The sequence below is a fragment of the Phocoena phocoena genome, chromosome X, assembly GCF_963924675.1.
Source record: "Phocoena phocoena chromosome X, mPhoPho1.1, whole genome shotgun sequence".
Taxonomy (NCBI): domain Eukaryota; kingdom Metazoa; phylum Chordata; class Mammalia; order Artiodactyla; family Phocoenidae; genus Phocoena; species Phocoena phocoena.
In genome coordinates this window covers 53,002,073-53,023,959 of record NC_089240.1, presented here as the reverse complement: position 1 = coordinate 53,023,959, position 21,887 = coordinate 53,002,073, and the positions used below count along the sequence as shown (strand labels likewise).

The 21,887-nt window shown below is 45.3% G+C and overlaps 1 protein-coding gene across 1 annotated transcript; it reads left to right on the top strand.

Moving 5' to 3' along the window:
• The first annotated feature begins 1,109 nt into the window (after positions 1-1,109).
• ASB12 (ankyrin repeat and SOCS box containing 12) lies at positions 1,110-2,657 on the top strand. Its single transcript, XM_065900389.1, has 2 exons — positions 1,110-1,956; positions 2,381-2,657. Exons 1-2 carry the CDS (start codon positions 1,131-1,133, stop codon positions 2,512-2,514), a joined length of 960 nt encoding a protein of 319 aa, XP_065756461.1. The 5' UTR covers positions 1,110-1,130; the 3' UTR covers positions 2,515-2,657.
• The last annotated feature ends 19,230 nt before the right edge of the window (positions 2,658-21,887 follow it).

Genomic DNA, 21,887 nt, shown 5'->3' with positions numbered 1-21,887 from the left:
TCCTACTATCTCTTTGACTATGTTTTACTTGACGTCCCTTTTACTTTTACTTTTAATGTCACCTCTTTATTTAATCAGTGAATGCCATTCAACATCCATTTCCTGAGCAACCCTGTTGCCTGAAGCATGGGGCCTGAGTCTGAGGGGAGGTCACATATGAGGGGCTGTGAAGAGGCTGAATCTCATCTAAAAGGTTGAGAGGTAGGGTTGAGGGCCTGCCCCATGAGACTGATGTCAGAATGCTCAGGGATGATAGCTTGACACCACAAAACACCATTCTGTTGGCTTAGCAATTACCAGACCAGAACCACCTCATTAGTCCACACATTCTGAACCAAGGAAGATGTATCTACCAACACCCCAGCCATGATGTAGGCTCTACTGGGAGTGGAGGAATAATAAGATGGAGACAGTGGCTTCCCTGGTGGCACAGTGGTTGAGAGTCTGCCTGCTAATGCAGGGGACACGGGTTCGAGCCTTGGTCTGGGAGGATCCCACATGCCACGGAGCAACTAGGCCCGTGACCCACAACTACTGAGCCTGTGTGTCTGGAGCCTGTGCTCCGCAACAAGAGAGGCCACCATAGTGAGGCCCGTGCACCACGATGAAGAGTGGCCCCCGCTTGCCACAACTAGAGAAAGCCCTCGCACAGAAACAAAGATGCAACACAGCAAAAATTAATTAATTAATTAATAAACTCCTACCCCCAACATCTTCTTTAAAAAAAAAAAAATAAGATGGAGACAGGAGTCCTCACCCTGGAGTTTACGCACTGATGAAGCACAGATAAGTGGAAATGTGATGTGAAAGTTCATAGCTAAAGCCTAGTTGTAATCCTTTGGAATCCCTGAGCAGAGTAGGAGGAGGTTACGGAAGGTTTCCCAGAAGTAGGAGTTTGAAGGGAAGGCAGAAGAGCATATGCAAAGGCATCAGGCTGTGAAATGGCCTGATCTATTTTGGCAGCCATCTCTGGGGTCTGAAATAAGGTGGAGTAGGAGTTAGAAGCAAGGGACCCATGATTGAAGAGCCTGATGGTGAAAGATGGGGGCCAAGCATCCAGGTTTTTGATGGGAGCCCTCAGTCTCTCCTGTTTTTGTCATCCACAGATCTGGCATATCCTCCTGCTCATAATGAGAATAGTTCTGCTCCAATTAGCCAAGGTGAACCTCATGGACATCACCAAAATCTTCTCCCTCCTGCAGCCCGATAAGGAGGAGGAGGACACCGACACGGGGGAGAAGCAGGCTCTCAATCAAGCAGTGTACAACAATGACTCTTATACCTTGGACCAGCTTTTGCGCCAGGAGCGTTATAAACGATTCATCAACAGTAGAAGTGGCTGGGGCATCCCTGGGACACCCTTGCGCTTGGCTGCTTCTTATGGCCACCTTAGCTGCTTGCAGGTCCTCCTGGCACATGGTGCTGATGTTGACAGCTTGGACGTCAAGGCACAGACACCACTTTTTACTGCCGTCAGTCATGGCCATCTGGACTGTGTGCGTGTGCTTTTGGAAGCTGGTGCTTGTCCTGGTGGTAGCATCTACAACAACTGCTCTCCTGTGCTCACAGCTGCCCGTGATGGTGCTGTTGCCATCCTGCAGGAGCTCCTGGGTCATGGTGCAGAGGCCAACGTCAAGGCAAAACTACCAGTCTGGGCATCGAACATAGCTTCATGTTCTGGACCCCTCTATTTGGCTGCAGTCTACGGTCACCTTGATTGTTTCCGCCTGCTTTTGCTCCATGGGGCAGACCCTGACTACAACTGTACTGACCAACACCTACTGACTCGAGTTCCACGGTCCCGCACCCTCCTCGAAATCTGCCTGCACCATAATTGTGAGCCAGAGTACATCCGGCTGTTAATTGATTTTGGTGCTAACATCTACCTTCCATCTCTCTCCCTGGACCTGAACTCACAATATGATAAAGGCACTGCATTGCTGCTACAGGCCCGAGGTGAGTGTCAGGCAGCCCAGCTCTAATAGGCCTCCTGGCTTGGAGGGCCGAGGGCCCCAAATCACCCCCCAAGCTAATTCTTCTGGGATGAGTTGGAGAAAACATCATCTTCTTCCCTGGGGCCCCAGTGGAGAAGAGGTTACAGATTCCTTTTTAGGGAAGGGATCACTAAGATGAGGTAGGGGATAGCACTAGCCCAGTTTCTTCTTCTGGCATTACCCATGACTGTTTTGTGGCCTTGAACATGCCCTCTCTAGGCCTCAGTGTGTCCCCATTGGTACCATGCATTGAGGGAAGGGAGGGGACATTTCTTAGAAGGGAGAGAGCAATTAGGGCTGCAGTAGCCAGGGCAGGATGGATGTAAGCTTGGGTGGGAGAACTACACTGAGAATTGCTTCTCATGACCTGTTTTTCCTTCCTGTAGCCACTCCACGGTCACTATTATCACAGGCTCGTTTAGTCATCCGCAGAGCCCTGCGCCACGCCAGCCAGCCACAAGCCATCGACCAGCTGGATATTCCTCCTGTGTTGATTAGCTATCTTAAACACCAACTGTAACCTTGCAGCCTGCCCAGAAACACACAATGCCTCCAAAAAGCCACCTGGGGACCCAGGTAGCTTAAGGGCACCACAGCTCTACCCACTCGTCTGAAGCTTCTCTCCTGTATTATCCTCCACAATAAAATCCTCAACAAAATAAATCCTGGGGGCTGTTGTGTTGGTGTGTGTGTGGGGGGTGGGGAAGTTCACCGGGGGAATGGGTCTGGTTGGCCATGGGGAAGGATTAGAGTGATCTGGCATTCAACAGGCATAGGAGCCTAGCCACTGAAAGAGAAAACTAACCCAATGGCCTATACATCCCCACTAAGATCCTTGAGAGAATTTGGAGCTGTAATGTCCTAGAAGTAAGTCCTGAAGAATTCAGGTAGGTATAAGGGTAACATCATCTTGCTCAGCCCTGTATCTCCATTGAATCTCTGGCTGCTATTGTTACCAAACCAAACTTGGGTCCACAGCCAATCTACTGACACCAGGTTGTGGCGAAGTAAAGGGGCTTCACCCTTTTCAGGGGCTGTTGCCCAATACCCTATTTGAGTCAAGTGACCAAGGAGTCTCCCATTCACTCACCTTGAATCATAGGCTGCAATTACACTAGTCTATTTTATAGTCAAGATATAACTAGGAAAACAAACTACCAAATATTTGTCACAATGAATTTAACACAGAGAATAAATTGGTTACATAGGTGATAGGCAGAGAATCTAAGAAGGACAGGAAGTTAACCCAGAGTTTAGTGACAGCAGGAGGCCAACATCACCCTTAGGTTGGAGGGGTGAGGGAGGAGGTATGGCCAGACTTTAGGGACAGGGGTCACCTGATAGAAAGTAGAATCACAGGCTTATCATGGGTATCCAAACAAGAGAAAAGGAAGAAATACCCTCTCCTTTCCCTCATTCTTGTCCTTCAATCTGCTTTCAATGTCTCTTTCACTGAGGAAAACTAGAAGTCAACTAATATGAGAGCCTGGGAAACACAGCCTGCAGTGCTTAGTCCTCCTAACTGGTCCAGGCAATCAGCACATATAACCATCCAAATCCAGATCCAGGCACCTTCAATTTTGCTAAATCTTCATCTTTCCACAGTACCTTCTTTTATATCTCCTAAACCACTATGGGTGAGGATGTGTATGAGCAGTGAAAAAGACACAAGGTGAAGGGGTAGAGGATGCAAGCCCAGATAATCTGTATATGGGGAGTACTTTAGATGTTTGGAGCTTTTCCTGGGAGCTGCCTTGACAGACCCACCCCCCATGCCCCTACATAAATATCTCCCATCATGCAGGAAGGGAGGCAGGGAATGGGGTCTTGAACTGACTTGCCTCTCCCCATTCTTACCTCTCCCACTCTCCCTAGCTCCTAGTGCCTAAGAGACTTTAGGAAGGAAGGCAAGAATACTGGACATCTATCCCCATGGTCCTGCCCCACTCAGCTTCCAGACTTTCAAATGCATAAAGCATTTTGGAGAGCAGTGCAACTGTTTATCTCCAAGGGGCAAGAGAACTGAAGGACTGGACTGTAAACACAGACTTTAGGGCAGTGAACTGCAGGTCTCTTCTACCTTTCTTTCAATCTGGGTTCCTGAAGGGTGAGTTATCTGGGATTGCACTCCTCACTTTGCTCCCCATCCCCTTAGTCAGGGCTTAGGAGATTAGGAGTCAAGCTCAGCAGCTCCATCCACTTTAGGACCCCAGGAAAGTACACCCTTCAAATGGGGCCTGGCCAGGGTGGCCTCCCTTGTGCCATCTAGAACACCGATTCTCTGGTTGACACTTGAAAGTATGTAGATACTCTGGGCATATCAAAAGAATTGCATTTGACGAGGATGTAGGAGTATACCAAATTCTAGGCAGAGGAAGAGCTGAAACTCTGCCCCATTTCCCAGATGAGCAGACTGAGAAACTTTCAAAGTTAAGTGCCCATGTTATTGGCAGCTCAGCTCTCCAGACCTCTCTGAGCTGTTGTTCTTCCAGTTGCCTGTGCTGCTGTGGGCAGAAACAACTTTAAGGCCTGCTGCCTTGGTTTCTTCCCCATCCACACAACAAGCCTGGAGTGAAAATGGATCATCTCAAATTCTGATGATGAATCTTCTGAGGCAAATTTCCCTAGGAGGTGCGAGAAGGAGGTTCCTGGAATGAAATGTCAACCTTGGCCTTTAGTCTCTTGTTGGCATTGCCCCCAGATAATAACCTAGCCTCCCCCCACCCTCCATTACAACCACCAGTTTCCAGGTAATTTGTTTTCCCAGTTAGATCTTGACTGTAAACTGAACAAGTGGGAATGCAGCTTCCAAGAAAGCTGAATCTTAACCCTTCTCTCCCTCTCTCCCTGTCTCCTCCTAACTTCCCTTTTTTCCTTCTTTCTTCTCTCCCTCTCTCCTTTCCTCCCTCCCTTCCTGGAATTGCCATTAGCCTAGGGCTGGATCTGCTTTGCACATGCCACTGACCAGTCTGCATTCTTTCCTGCAATGGGAAAATTCTTTCGCTTTATTCGGAAAGGTGGCCCACAAAGACAAGATCCAAAGTGCAAATGGTCCACTGTACTGCAGAAACCAAAGAGTTCCCCTTCAGCTGCTAACTTGAGGGAAAGGATAATGGAAGAGGTAGTGTTTGATCTTGGCCTTGAAGGGTGTAAAGTGTTTTAATTAGTAGAGAGGAAAGAAAAGGTATTATTGGAGGGAACTCAGCGAGCAAAGACATAGAAGTGGGAAAAAGCAGGGCAGTTTGGGTAACCAATTTAGTCTGGTTCAAGTTCAATGTGTTTCAACAAGAGCTAGGCTGGGGACTAGACTGGAGAGGGCCCTGAATATCCTGGTCTTTCGGACTTGAAGATTTCAGTCCTTAGAATGGGGCATGCATAGTCATAGGAATGACTTACTGAATGCATAGAGAACATGTTCCCTGATTTCCCAGGGCAAATCTGGCATAATTACATTTTTTACTGAAATATAACTGACATGCAATATTATATTTGTTCCAAGCATACAACGTAAGAATTCAATATTTGTGTATATTGTGAAATAATCACCACAACAAATCTAGTTAACATCTATCACCACACAGTTACAATTTTTTTCTTGTGATGAGAATTTTTAAGATCTATTCTCTTAGCAACTTTCAGATAGGCAATACAGTATTATTAACTATATTCACCATGTTGTACATTACATCCTCATGACTTATTTATTTTATAACTGAAAGTTTGTCCCTTTTGACACCCTTCACCCATTTTGTCCACCCCCAACCCCTGCCTCTGGCAACCACCAATCTGTTCTCTGTGTGTATAAGCTCGCTTTTTTTTTTTTAATTTTAGATTCTACATATAAGTGAAATCATATAGTATTTGTCTTTCTCTGAATTATTCACTTAGCAAAATGCCCTCCAGTTCAATCCATATTGTTGCAAATGACAAGATTTCATTATTTTCTATGGCAAAATAATATTCCAGCGTGTGTGTGTGTGTGTGTGTGCACGCACATCACAGTTTCTTTACCCATTCATCCATTCTTGAACACTTGGGTTGCTTCCATGTCTTGGCTATTGTAAATAATGCTGCAGTGAACATGGGGGTGCACATATCTAGTGTCTTTGTTTTCTTTGGATAAATACACATAAGCAGGATTTCTTGATCATATGGGAGTTCTATTTTTAATTTTGAGGCACCTCCATACTTTTTTACATAGTGACTGCATCAATTTACATTCCCATGAGCTGTTCGCAAGGGTTCCATTTGTTCCACATCCTTGCCAGCATTTGATATTTCTTATCTTTTTGATAACAGCCATTTTAACAGGGGTGAGGTCATATCTCATTTTGGTTTTAATTTGCATTTCCCCGATGATTAGTGATATTGAACACCTTTCCATGTACCTGTTGTGCATCTGTATCTTCTTTGAAAAAAATGTCTATTCAGGTCCTCTGCCCATTTTTTAATCAGGTTGTTTGTTTTTTTGAGTTGTATGAGTTCTTTTGATATTTTATATTAACGCCTTATAGGATATATTGTTTGCAAGTATCTCCTCCCATTTGGTAGGTTGCTTTTTCATTTTGTTGATAGTTTCCTTTGCTGTGCAGAAGCTTTTTAGTTTAATGTAGTCCCACTTGTTTATTTTTGCTTTTGTTGCCTTTGCTTTTGTTGTCAAACCCAAAAAGATCACTGCCAAGACTGACGTCAAGGAGCTTACCACCTATGTTTTCTTTAAGGAGTTTTATGGCTTCAGGTCTTATGTTCAAGTCTTTAATCCATTTTGAGTTAATTTTTGTGTATGGTGTAAAATAGAGGTCCAGTTTCATTTTTTTGCATGTGACTCTCCAGTTTCATTTTTTTGCATGTGATATTTTTTTGCATGTGACTTTTTTTGCATGTGCCTTCCACTTCCCAGAGCAGGTAGAGGTCATTAGATGTGATATCATCAACTTTCCATAAATGGTTATCCCAACACCATTTATTGAAGAGACTGTCCTGTCCTCATTGTATATCTTGGCTGTTTGTCATAAATTAATTGACCATATATGCTTAGGTTTATTCCGGCAGCATTAATTTAACCACTCTCTTGTGGGCCCAGAGCATTTGACTGCTTACAAAACATTTACACATCCATTATTTCATTTACTTCTATTATAACTCTGAGGTAGGCAGAACAGTTTTTGTACAGATGTGGAAACTAAGGCCCAGAGAAGGGAAGAAAGTTGCCCAAGGTCACACAGTGAGGCAATGGTAGAGCCAGAACTAGAACCCATGAGGCTTCTTGTCTAAGACAGGGCTTTCACAGGATACCATGTTCTGCCTCATATGTGAGTGGGAGCACTGGGGAAGACGGGGGCAAGCCCTGACTTCATTTCATAGGCCTGGGCAGTGTATATACAGGGCTCTCTCTTACTGAGAATGGTGGCAGCCCCTTAGCTGTCAGAGGCCCCAGCCCTTATCCCCATGATAGAATGGGCACTCAGGAGTAAGGAACAGTGGCAGTCCCAGGCACTGAGGATAGGCTAAAGGGTTTGGGGCAAGTCCAAAGTGAGGGTCTGGACATATGGGAGGAGCAGAGTTCTCCCTCTCCCTGCTCTATTTTTTGGTTATTTCCAAACTCTAAAGGGGTTTCATTGCTCTCCTAGCCTCAGGGAACCCTGCTCTTCCATGTTCAAGCCATCTTCTTGATGAAGATGCAAGACGAACAACCATCTGTTTCATCCTGGTACCTTCTGAGTCACAGTCACAGTCGACATTGGCTTCCAGAAACTAATCTACTTGCTAGCTCCTACTTTGCCAGTCTCCTCCCAGTTAGAGGTGTCCTCCTCCCAGTAGAAAAGTGGAGCCTGGGCTGATGGCAAGGTCTGCTCAAGTGACTCATCCAATGCCTTCACCTGCAGTTCCTTCACCTCCTTGACTCTCACAACATCATCTACCCTCCATTTTACCACCTGCTCCCTTGGCTTCACCTGGAAATGCTGGTCCTCCTTTCTAGCTAGAATTGCCTGTTTCCAGAAGTTACATTCCTGGAACCTTATGGTTTGACCCCACAGAATCTCCCATTCTTTCACACAACAAATATTTATTGAGATCTACTCTGTGCCAGGCTCTGTGTTTTAGGGACTATGTTATCTCCTACCTTCTCTTCATTTGTTTCCCTCCCCTGTCTTCACTTCCTTCCCTGTCTATCTTTGACCCTGTGTTCATTAAATCACTTCAATCTCTCATCCAGTAATACACAAACTTTGAATAAAGCCATTGTCCTCTCCTAAGCCTGGACTGATGAACACTATAGAAGAAATAATAATAACAAAAAGGTCTTTATCAACTTTCCCATTCTCTACAGTAACTATTTCAAACTTTGTCCAATAATAGCAAGTTTCCTTGAACCTCCCCAGTTACTGCTTTTCCTCTCACTTTGGGGACTTTGCCTTCCACTTCCCAGAGCAGGCAGAGGTCATTAGATGTGATATCATAAACTTTCCATAACAATACATTCTATGGCATCCACACATCCTTCCCTCTTGTCTTAGTCTTTCCTCCCAGCCAAGGCCCACTCATCTGTAGGGGCTCTGGTTCCCATCCCCAACCACATCCAGGGCCTCCCACCCATCAATTATCCTGTTTCCTATATCTTCACCTTGATTGGTTTTCCCCCTCAGCATATAAACAAGCTCATATCTTTCCATCTTGTAAAAACAACCTGAACCCAAGAGCCCCCTCTACCTACTATCTCTTTGCAGTCAAACTTCTAGAGCAGGGAAGCTGCATACATTCTCCCTTTCCTTGCAGACCAAATTCTTGACACTCCACTGCAGTCTGGCATACACCCTCATGTCTGCTCCAAACTGGCCTTGCCCACATCACCAGTGACTACTCAGATCCATATCCAATGGCACCTTTCTACTTTTATCTTGCTGTGCCTCTGGGCAGCATCTGACACATACACTCTTGGTAATATCACCTTTTATAAAACCCCTGTGTCTCCCATGGCTTCTGGGAGAGTCAGCTCTCCTGGTTCTGGTCTCACCTTGCCAATCCCTCCCTCTCAGAGTTCTGAAAGCTCCTATTCCTTACTCTTCTCTTTCTCTCACATCCTTCATCACCAAGTCTGGCCAGTTCTATTTTCCAAATACATCTAGAACTCAACTACTTCTCACTGCCTCTAGTGCCTCTACCCTCCTCTCACCTGGATCACTGTAGGGGCCTCTGTCCTGATCTCACTGCTTCCTCCTTCCTTGCTGCTACAGCTCCCTAGACATTTCACTAAGACCATGCCAACTCCTCAGCTCAAAATCTGCAAAGTTTAAAGTCTTTAAAATAATGCAAAAAGTCATATGCCATCTGCCTCCTATGTTCTCTCTGACCCCCTCTCCCACCACTTTTCTCCACAATCACTCTACTCTAGCTATACTGCCTGCCTTGTTGTTCCTCTAATATTCCAGCATGTTCCCACCTCTGGCTCTTTGTACTTGTTGTTCTTTCCGCCTGGGATGCTTCTCCTCCAGATAGTCTCATAGTTTGCTCCCTCAATTCCCTCAGATCTTTGTTTGACTTTCACCTTTTCAGTGAGGCCTACCCTAACTGCCCTGTTTAAAGCAGCACCCTCCCACCAATACTCCTTCTACCCCTTTCCTGCTCTATTTTTCTTCGTAACATTTATTGCCATCTGACATACTATATATTTTACTTATGTATTTTGTTCATTGTCAGCCCTCATGGAGCTTTCATTATAATGATGGGAAATAGAAGTTAAAAAGTGACAATAAAAACAAATAAATAACAATAAAAATAATATACCAGAAAGTGGTAAATGTTATGGGTAAGAAAAAGAGGTCAATTAGGGGATTGGAGAGTAAAGGGGTTAGGAATGGGGATTGCTATTTTATATTCAAGTATCCAGGGAAGGTTTCACTAATAAGGTGACATTTGAGAGACATTTGAAGGAAATGAGGCACAAACTATGTCCGTAACTATGTCAGAGCCCCCAGAGCATCTGGCTTTGAAGGCCAGGGGAGGTTGAGTGAAGGAGCTCCACAGAACTGGGGGAGACAGAGAATCCATTCTTGGAGGGTGCACACAAGGTCTCATGCACACCAGGACCCAGAGCAAAAGCAGTGACTTCATAGGACCCTGGGCCAGACCTACCTGTGGGTCTTGGAGTGTCTCCTCGGGAGGCAGGGGTGAGCTATGGTTCACTGTGGGGACAAGAAAACTGGAGGCAGGGGTACCAGGGTATATTCATCAGTGTGAGTTCTCCTGGAGTTTGCCATTTGGCACTAAAACCTGGCCCCACCCAACAGCCTGTTGGTTCCAGCCCTGGGATGCCAGAAGCCAAAAAACCAATAGGGTGGGAACACAGCCCCACCCATCAGCAGACAGGCTGGCTAAAGACTTTCCAAGCCCAAAGCTGACTCTAGACATGCCCCTCGACACAGCCTTGCCCACTAGAGGGCCAAGGACCAACTCCACACACCAGTGGGCAGGGACCAGCCAATCCTGCCAAGAAGCCTGCACAAATATCTAGACCAGCCTCACCCACCAGAGGCAAAAACAAGAAGCAAGAAAGCTACTATCCAGGACACTGCAGAACTGAATCCGCAAATACAGATTAGAACCTACTCTGGGACCAGTTGGTTCCTGGCCCATGGGTGACAAGAGGAGAGTGTACTGTTGGGATACATAGGACATACTCTACAAAGGGCCACTTCTCTAGGGTCGAGAAACATAACTAACCTTCCACACATAAAAATACAAAAATAAATTGAGACAAAATGAGATGGCAGAGGATGAGATAAAACCCCAGAAGAATAACTAACATGGAGCTATGCAATATGCCCAAGAAAGAGTTCAGAGTAATGACCATAAAGATGATCCAATAACTCGGGAAAAGAATGGATGCACAGAGTGATAAGTTACAATAAAATTTTCACAAAGAATTAGAAAATATAAAGAACAACCAAACAAAGTTGAAGAATACAATAACTGAAATGAAAAACAAACTAGAAGAAATCAATAGCAGAATAAATGACGCAGAAGAATGGATAAGTGAGCTGGAAGACAGAGTGGTGGAAATCACTGCTATGAAATAGAATAAAGAAGAAAGAATGGAAAGAAATGAGGACACTTTAAAAGACCTCTGGGACAATGTCAAATGCACCAACATTCACATTATAGGCATCCCAGAAGAAGAGAGAGAAAGGGCCTGAAAAGATATCTGAAGAGATGATAGCTGAAAACTTCCCTAACATGGGAAAGGAAACAGTCAACCAAGTTCAGGAAGCACAGAGAGTTCCATATAGGATTAACCCAAGGAGGAACCCACCAAGACACATACTAATCAAATGAACAAAAATTAAAGATAAAGAGAAAATATTAAAAGAAACAAGGGAACAGCTACAAATAACATCCAAGGGAATCTCTATGAGGTTATCACCTGATTTTTCAGCAGAAGCACTGCAAGCCAGAAGGGAGTGGCACAATGTATTTAAAGTGATGAAAGGGGAAAACCTAAAACCAAGAATACTCTATGCAGCAAGGCTCTTGTTCAGATTTGACAGAGAAATCAAAAGCTTTGCAGACTAGCAAAAGCTAAAGAATTCAGCTTGACAAGAATGTTAAATTAACTTCTCTAGGAGGAAAAGAAAAGGGCAAAATTAGAAATAAGAAAATTACAAAATGGGAAAGCTCAATGGTAAAGGCAAACATACAGTAAAAGTAGGAAATCATCCACATACAAATATATCTAAACCAGCAATTGTGAGAGGAGGAGAGTACAAATGCAGGATATTTGAAATTAAGAGATCAGCAACTTAAAACAATCATGAATCTATATAGACTGCTATAACAAAACCTCAGGGTAACAGCAACCAAAACTCTACAATGGATATACACACAAAAAAGAAAAAGGAATGCAAATGCAACACTAAAGATAGTCAACAAATCATAAGAGAGGAGAACAAAAGAAGAAAGGAAGAAAAAAGACTTACAAAAAAATCCAGAACAATGGACACAATGGCAGTAAGAACATACATGTTGATAATTACCTTAAATGTAAATGGATTAAATGCTCCAACAAATGACATAGACTGACTGAATGGATACAAAAACAAGACCCATATATATGCTGACTACAAGAGACCCACTTCAGGTCTAGAGACACATACAGACTGAAAATGAGGGGACAGAAAAAGGTATTCCATGCAAATAGAAATCAAAAGAAAGCTGGAGTAGCAGTTCTCATATCAGACAAAACAGACTTTAAAATAAAACTGTGGGCTTCCCTGGTGGCACAGTGGTTGAGAGTCTGCCTGCCGATGCAGGGGACACGGGTTCATGCCCCGGTCTGGGAAGATCCCACATGCCGTGGAGCGGCTGGGCCTGTGAGCCATGGCTGCTGAGCCTGCACGCCCGGAGCCTGTGCTCCGCAATGGGAGAGGCCACAACAGTGAGAGGCCCGCGTACCACAAAAAATAAATAAATAAATAAAGACTGTTACAAGAGACAAGGAAGGATAGTACATAATGATCAAGAAATCAACCTGAAAAGAAGATATAACAATTGTAAATATATATGCACCAAACATAGGAGCATACCAATGATAAGGCAAATTCTAACAGCCATGAAAGGTGAAATCAACAGTAACACAATAATATTGGGGGACTTTAACACCCCACCTACATCAATGGACAGATATTTCAGACAGAAAATCAATAAGGAAACACAGGCCTTAAATGACATATTAGACCATATTGACTTAATTGATATTTATAGAGCATTCCATACAAAAGCAGCAGAATACACCTTCTAATAAAGTACACATGGATTCTCCAGGATAGATTACATGCTGACCCACAAAGCAAGGCTCAGTAAATTTAAGAAAATTGAAATCATATGAAGCAACCTTCTCAACCACAACACTATGAGATTAGAAATCAGCTACATGAGAAAAACTGCAAAAGACACAAAACATGTGGAGGCTAAACAATATGCTACTAAATAACCAATGGATCACTGAAGAAATCAAAGAATAATAAAAAAAAATACCTAGAGACAAATGAAAACAAAAGCACAATGATCCAAAACCTACAGGACACAACAAAAGCAGTTCTAAGAGGGAAGTTTATAGTGATACGAGCTTACATCAAGAAACAAAAAAATCTCAAATACACGACATAACCTTACACCTAAAGCAACTAGAGAAAGAAGAACAAACAAAACTGAAAGTTAGTAGATGGATAATCATAAATAGCAGAGCAAAAATAAATGAAATAGAGATGAAGAATACAATAGCAAAGATCAATGAAACTAAAAGCTGTTTCTTTGAGAAGATAGACAAAATTGATAAACCATTAGCCAGACTCATCAAGAAAAAAAGGGATAGGGCTCAAATCAATAAAATTAGAAATGAAAAAGGAGAAGTTACAAACAACACCACATATATACAAAGGACCATAAAAAAACTATTACAGGCAGCTATATGCCAATTAATTGGACAACCTAGAAGAAATGGACAAATTCTTAGAAAGGTATAATCTTCTAAGACTGAACCAGGAAGAAACAGAAAATATGAACAGAATGATTACAAGTACTGAAATTGAATCTATATTTTAAAACTCCCAATAAACAAAACACCAGGACCAGATGACTTCACAGGCAAATTCTACCAAACATCTAGAGAAGAGTTAACACCTATCCTTCTGAAACTGTTCCAAAAAATTGTAGGGGAAGGAACACTTCCAAACTCATTCTATGAAGCCACCATCACCCTGACACCAAAACCAGACAAAGATACCATAGGAAAAAAAAATTACAGGCCAATATCACTGATGAACACAGATGTAAAAATCCCCACAGAATATTAGCAAACCAAATGCAGCAATCCATTAAAAGGATCATACACCATGATCAACTGGGATTTATACCAGAGATGCAAGGAAATTTCAATATCCACAAATCAATCAGTGTGATACACCACACTAACAAATTGAAGAATAAAAACCATATGATCATGTCAAAAGATGCAGGAAAAGCTTTTGATAAAATTAAACATCCATTTATGATAAAAACTCTCCAAAAAGTGGTCATAGAGGGAATGTATCTAAACATAATGAAGGTCATATATAACAAACCCACAGTTAACACCACACTCAATGGTGAAAAATTGAAAACATTTCCTCTAAGATCAGGAAAAAGACAAGTATTTCCACTATCATCACTTTTATTCAACATAGTTCCAGAAGTCTTAGCCATGGCAATTAGAGAAGAAAAAGAAATAAAAGGAATCCAAATTGGAAAAGATGAAGTAAAACTGTCACTGTTTTCAGATGACATTACACATAGAAAATCCTAAAGAGGCTACCAGAAAACTACTAGAGTTCATCAATGAATTTCATAAAGTTTCAGGATACAAAATTAATACACAGAAATCTGATGCATTTCTATACACTCACAATGAAAGATCAGAAAGAGAAATTAAGGAAACAATCCCATTTACCATTGCATCAAAAAGAATAAAATACCTAGGAATAAACCTACCTAAGGAGGCACGAGAACTACACTACAAAAACTATAAGATGCTGATGAAAGAAATCAAAGATGACTCAAACAGATGGAAAGATATACCATGTTCTTATATTGGAAGAATCAATATTGTTAAAATGACTATACTACCCAATGCGATCTACAGATTCAAAGCAATCCCTATCAAATTACCAATGGCATTTTTCACAGAACTAGCATAAAACACTTTTTAAATTCGTATGGAAACATAGAAGACCCCAAATAACAAAGCATTCTTGAGAAAGAAAAAGGGAGCTGGAGGTATCAGGTTCCCTGACTTCAGACTATACTACAGAGTTACAGTAATCAATACAGTATGGTATTGGCACAAAAAACAGAAATATAGATCAATGTCACAGGATAGAAATCCCAGAAATAAACCCATGTGCCAAGGTCAATTAATCTATGACAAAGGAGGCAAGAATGCACAATGGAGAAAAGACAGTCTCTTCAATAAGTGGTGCTGGGAAAACTGTACAGTTACATGCAAGAGAATGAAATTAGAGCATTCTCTAACACCATACACAAAAATAAACTCATAATGGATTAAAGACCTAAATGTAAGACTGTATGCTGTAAAACTCTTAGAGGAAAATATAGGCAGAATACTCTTTGACATAAATCATGGCAATATCTTTTTGGATCTGTCTCCTAGAGTAATGGAAATAAAAACAAAAATAAGCAAATGGGACCTAATTAAACTTAAAAGGTTTTGCACAGCATAGGAAACCATAAACAAAACCAAAAGACAACTTACAGAATGGGAGAAACTATTTGAAAATCATTCAACTGACAAGAGTTTAACCTCCAAAATATACAAACAGCTCATGTAGCTCTATATCAAAAAAACAAACAACCCAATCAAAAAATGGGCAGAAGATCTAAATAGACATTTCTCCAAGGAAGACACACAGATGGCCAAAAGGCACATGAAAATATGCTCAACATCACTAATTATTAGAGAAATGACTACAGTGAGGTATCACCTCACACCCGTAAGAATGGCCATCATCAAAAAGTCTACAAACAATAAATGCTGGAGAGGGTGTGGAGAAAAGGGAACTCTCCTACACTGGTGATGGTAATGTGAATTGGTGCAACCATTATGGAGAAGAGTATAGAGGTTCCTTAAAAAAAAAAAAATAACTACCATGTGATACAGCAATCCCACTCCTGGCATACATCCAGAGAAAACCATAATTCGAAAAGATACATGCAGTCCAATGTTCATTGCAGCACTATTTACAATAGCCAAGGCACGGAAGCAACCTAAATGTCCATCAACAGATGAATGGATAAAGAAGAGGTGGTATATTTACACAATGGAATATTACTCAGCCATATAAAAGAATGAAGTAATGCCATTTGCAACAATACAGATGAACCTAGAGATTATCATACTAAGTGAAATAAGCCAGACAGAGAAAGACTAATATCATATGATATCGCTTATATGTGGAACTTTAAAAAAAATAAAGATACAGATGAACTTATATACAAAATCGAAACAGATCTACAGATATAGAAAGCAAACTTATAGTTACATAAGGAGAAAGTTGGGGGGAGGGATAAATTAGGAGTTTGGGATTAACTACTATATATAAAATAGATAACCATCAAGGACCTACTGTATAGCACAGGGACCTAGAGTCAGCATTTTGCAATAATCTATAACGGAAAAGAAGCTGGAAAAAAAAGATATATATGTTGTATAACTGAATCAGTTTGCTAAACACCTGAAACTAATCCAACATTGTATATCAAGTATATTTCAATAAAATAAGCAAGTTTAAAAACATCTCTGTATAAAGAGTCACAGGCTCTTGTGTGTTTATATGAAAAAATGGTTTCAAAATTAGTTCTATAACTTTGAAGAGCTGTACACTGAATCAGAAGTAGACCAACAATAATAATACAGTAGCAGCAGTTAACATTTATTGAGAGTTTTGTATGTATCAGGCTCTGTACTGAGTACTTACGTGTAATACTCATTTATTTTTTACCACAACTCTGTGACATGGGCACTCCTATTATTACTTTTTTTCAGAAGAGAAAACTGAAACTCAGAGAGGGGAATTAACCTGCCCAGTTCACACTGCTCCAAAGTGGTATGGCCAGCATCCCAGCCCAGGCAGTCTGGTATCAGTGCCACTACACTATTTAGCTTGCTTCCATGGGAAGGACAAACTTAACTAGCTGAGCCTCAATTTAGCCAGACAGCCATGGTCTTTTACACTTTCGTTCCAGACCTATCTTTCCAGCCCAGTTTCCAGCTCTTCCTCTCTCTATATACAAATACTCAGCCCCAGATGTCCAGAATCCTAGCTTTTGCTTAACCCACCATACTCTCTCAGACTGATGGGCTTTGTATTGGGCAGGAATCCTTTCCCTACTTTTCTGACTTGACATAATCCTCAAGGCCATCCTCCATGGAACTTTTCTCTGATGCCCTTCCCTACCCTGGAGGGAAGGAACCTCTTCATCTCTGATGCCCTTCCCTACCCTGGAGGGAAGGAACCTCTTCATCTGCAATGCTCCACATCACCTTTGCCAGACGTCTAGCTTTCAGCTCCTCTCAGAACTCCATCGCCAGAGTCCCCTTTCTCCCAGAATGTTACCACTGTACCCACTCCTCCCAATGCCTATCACCAGGCCTGGCATAGAGGAGGTGCCCATGGAACATTTGGTGAAGAAAGAAATGAGCAGTGTAGTCATGTGAATCAGTCTGTCTACCTGAGTTTATAGAGTTGCCTCCACACAGCCTGCACATCTGTTCTCATGGGCTTTTCACCACAGAAACAAGGTATTAAGCAGCAGAGTGATTATCTCCACTTTGTAGGTGAAGAAACTTAAGAAGAGAAAGTATTCTTGCTCCCCACCACCAGCCCCTGTAGTGACCAAACAAGTTGATCGCGTATCACTCAGCATGTGTAATGGGGGCCTGGAGGGTACCCTCTTCAAGAAGGCAGTTTGAGGTGCAAGTTTATGCCCATACTTGGTCTTGCCATACATTGTCCCTGGGGAGGAGTGGGCTATACAAACAAGGAGGTGTGCCACCCCCCCAATATCCCTTCTACCTTAATGTGTACATACACAATCTCTCCCTGAGACTTAGAAATATCAGGACCAAGAAGAAGGGCACCCAGCTGAGACCTCTTTAGCATGTCAAAGACTACTTTCATTTTCATCAATCCCTACTTATTTTGGGCCCAGCCCAACATCAAATATCTATCAGTCCCAAATCTGACTGGTGTGGCAGAATGTTTGGTAGCTGGATAGAGGATATGGAGGACTAGCTCCTGTGACAGGAGCCACGCAACAGTGCCCCCTCACCTCAGGGTTATTTCAAGCCCACCACTTGACTACTTTGTACGTCTCTTCTCCCTGTTACCACAGCTGAGACTGTCCTGGCCCTGTGTTTTCCTGGGCTCCAGATTTGGAAACTGTCTTCTCCAAATTGTAATCTTTGGTCTACTCCAGTGAATCAAGGTTCTGGGTGAAAAGGGAACAGATGGCAGGCAACCAGAGGCACGAGGCAGTGAGAAAGCCTATGAAGGAGGTGCTGGGAAAAAAAAAAAGACACCTCCAAATCAGGTCCAATAAATGAGAATCAGGACTTTGCAAAGCAGGAAAGCATAGCACCAGGGAAACATTATAGTCCAGCCATTCTGATGGGGAAACAGGCTAGGAAGAGGAGGGCACTTGCCCAACAAAGTTGCACAATGAGTTAGCCACAGCCCCCTCCTCCCTGACATTTATTTGGACCTAGGACTAGGAGAGGAGGTCTGATGTTCAAATACTGATTTTTGTTGGCCATGTATAGAATGTCATGGAAAGTCACATAATATAAAAAGAATTGAGTTGAACTGTCCGAGTTGGAAGACATCAATGAGCTTGAACAGTCTTACTCCCTCCTTGTGGAGGTGGGGTAATGGACTGGCCCAGAGAAGAAAACGGACTGGCCAAAGTCATACAGCAACTCTGAGGCAGAGTAGGAGCCAGATCCCAGCTCTAGCAGCCATGTCACTTCCTGTGCCACACACATGCAGAGGCAGCAGTCCTCCTCTTACTAGTTTAGCAGCTGGATCTTTTCAAGGCAGACAGGACCCAATAGAGCAGCAGAGAACACTCCTCCTGCAATGCAAAAATGGCAAGCATTGTTCTCTAACCCCTCCCCTCTCCTCAACTTTACCACCTCCACCCCCATCCCCCCTGCTTTTTAGACTTTCACAGAGTTTTAGGGCTGGGCCTTCTGGATATTCTCGAGCTAGTGGTAGAACTGGATTCTTTGTTTCCTCTGCTCACCTGACCCTGGCAGCCACCAATGCCACTTAATGCCCTCAGGCTACTTAGAGACCACCGAAGTTCAAGGCTGGCCCCCTGCCACATCTGACACATCAGCGGCAAAGATAGTACAGGCTTCCTCACTCCACCTTCAACTTTGACCTCCAGTCTGGGCCCAGACAAGATTTTTCTCTAAATATCCGTATTTTTCAGGGACAGGAAACTGCACAAAGCCTAGCTCACCATTAAAAGGTTGAGGAGGTCACTAGAGACTTTGGGGATCCCCTCAAGTTCCGTAAAAGTTGGTAAATTTGGGTGAGGGTCAATCACGAAAACAGGTCTTTACAGAGAAAAGTGAAAGCAGCCCTGGACTGGGAGCCTGGGTTCTGAACTCCAAATCTGCCCCAGTCGCTGGCAGGGTAGGTGACCTTGGAAGAGCACTTTCTCTTCTCTGGGCAGCAGCAGGCCCTTCAGTAACTGGTAGAAGCTGGACTCTATGGTCTCTTAAGGCTCCAGCGTGCCAAAGAGGCGGAGGAAGCTGGGACGCGGGCGCTGCAATTCGCTTTCCTGGCAGGTGAGTCCCTCGGCGCGGCCCAGGGGCGCGTGCCCCGGGGCCCTGTTTCTATGCCTAAGGATGGGCCCGGCAAGGTGCCAAGGGGCTTTGTAGTCCCCAACCTCTCCGCCCCCACCTCTCCCCGCCGGCCTCTCGCTCTGGAATAAACTGCCGGGTGGCGGCCAGGGCGCCGCAGCGCGATTGCACCGCGGCCACGGAAATGGGAACGCATGCAAAATCGAAACCGAGCTCCAAGGCTCCAGCGAACCCCATCCGGGCGGGACCGGCCCCTCGAGCTTGCGGTGTCGCCAAGCAGCGACCAGCCCGGCGTGGGGGGGAGGGGGGGGAGTGGGGAGTCCCAGCGAGGGGCTCTGCAGCCTCTACGTCCCCTGCCAACACCACGCCCGCGCTTATTTGCATTTAAAGAGAAACGCACCAAGGAAAACAGTGGGCGAGTCGGGAAACGCCTTCTCACCGTGGCGATTGGGCCATACGCCTGCCAATCAGGGCGCTGATGCCCCACCCTGTGGCTGTGGAGTCCGGGGGGAAGGGTATGGGGGAGCTGCCCAGAGCTTGGGGTAGGGGAGCCGGTGCAGGAGGTGACTGGAGCCGCGGCGGCGGCAGGGGCGGCTGTGGCGACACTCTCAGCCGTGGCAGCCAAGGTTCCAGCCCCGGCCAGGGAGGCGCAAAAGACAATAAGCGGGCTGGAAACCGGACCGGGCCGGGTAAGCATTGCGCGCGGCCAGGAGCCTCCGCCTGCCCGCCGTCCAATGCAGTCTCGCGTGCTCCGCTCTGGCCGCCTGGAGAGGAGCTCTAAGGGCTGGGCCGGTCGGCATCCGGACCGCTCTGCGCTCCCCTTTGAAACCCGCTTTGAGGACTGTCCGGTGAGGGCCAGAGCAGTGTCCCCTGGGCGCGAGCGACCGCGGCTAGAGGCGGGCAGGCCGGCGGGCTATCCTGGGCCATGCCTTGGGGCTCTCGGGGGAGGCGGGGATGGGGCCCGCACGTGCTGCCCTGCGGTCTCGGGAGGGGAGCAGCCGACCAGCACTCCCAGCGGTGCATTTGTAGGCCGGGAGCTTTACAGCTTTGTTGTAGCACATTAGCTGGAACAGCTGTGTTACGCGGGTATTGCTCACCCCAGCGGCTCGTCTGCCGCCCCTCCCCTCCCCTCCCCTCCCCTCCCCTCCCCTCCCCTCCCCTCCCCTCCCCTCCCCTCCCCTCCCCTCCCCTCCCCCCCCTCCCCCCCTCCCCTCCCCTCCCCTCCCCTCCCCTCCCCTCCCCTCCCCTCCCCTGCGCATCTCCTGCCTCTCCCTGTCCTCTAGGGACGAAGCCAGCGCGTTAGGCTGGGCCCGACGGGTACTTACTTTGGCGTGAATTGGGGTATCTACATTGTCTGCCTCCTCCCTGGGGGAACTCAGTTGGGCCTGTGGTCTGCTCACTTCCCTTTGGAACGTCGGCCTTGAGGCCCCAACAGCCGCGCCCCCTGCTCCTGGGCCTCCGGGCGCATCTGGCGCCCCCGCCTCCGCGGACAGGGGGGCTGGCAACCCGGCTCTCGCTGTACCTTGCGTTAGGGCAGCAGCTCAAGCTAGTCCTTGGGTTAGAGCTGCAAGGCCGCTTTGTGTCCCCCACCTACCCCCCCCACACACACACGCCTCGCCTCCTCTCCCCTTGGAGGGCACTGGCCGCGTTTTTCTCTCCAGCCAACGGTTTAAAAATAGCGATAAGCATGGTGGGGTGTGTGTGTATGTGGGGGGGAGGGTGTTCTGTGCCAGAGGCCGAGGGAGCAATTATTGTAGTAGGGAACGAACTACAATAATTTGGGTTTGTGTTTGGGTGTGTGTGAGAGAGCTAGAGAGGCAGCCAAACCCTCCAACTTCGCAGTTACTTAAAATACCCAGGCTGCCAGGCCGCTGTCATTGTCTGCTGCAGACACCTTTGACACTGGTGACCGCTGGACTTTGCCTAGGCTTTCCGGTGGTGAGGGTTTGTGCCCTCCAGGCGCGCCACAGCACAGGCAGCAGCTGGGCTGGCTCCGCAGAGCCGGCCTCGGTTTGGCCAGACTTGTCTTGGCACGGGCCGCGGGGTCAAGGTGAGCTTTTGCCCCTCACACACTAACATCTCCCTCTGCAGCTTTGCCTGCCTGCTGCATTCATCTGGGCTGGGTGGAGGGTGCTGCGCTGTTGGACTCTGCACCCCACCCCTTGGGGATTCCAGCAGAGCCCCCTCCCCAAGTGCAGCTCCGCTCATTCGGGCCCCATCCACCGCTGTGTGCCTCTGGCAATAGACTCTAGGCCTTTCTGAGGAACAAGAGGGAGGGAGCTACCTAGGGGCTTGAAAGGCTCTTCTTGGACATTTGACCCACCTCTGAGGGTGGAGAACTCTGTGGGCTGCAGGGCCCAGGCAAAGCCTAGGCACCTTTGAGAGTGAGATCCAATAAATCACTCACTTAAGGGAAGGCTAGCTGGGGACCTTTGTGACACTAGCCAGGACTGTAGATACTACACTACAGTCAC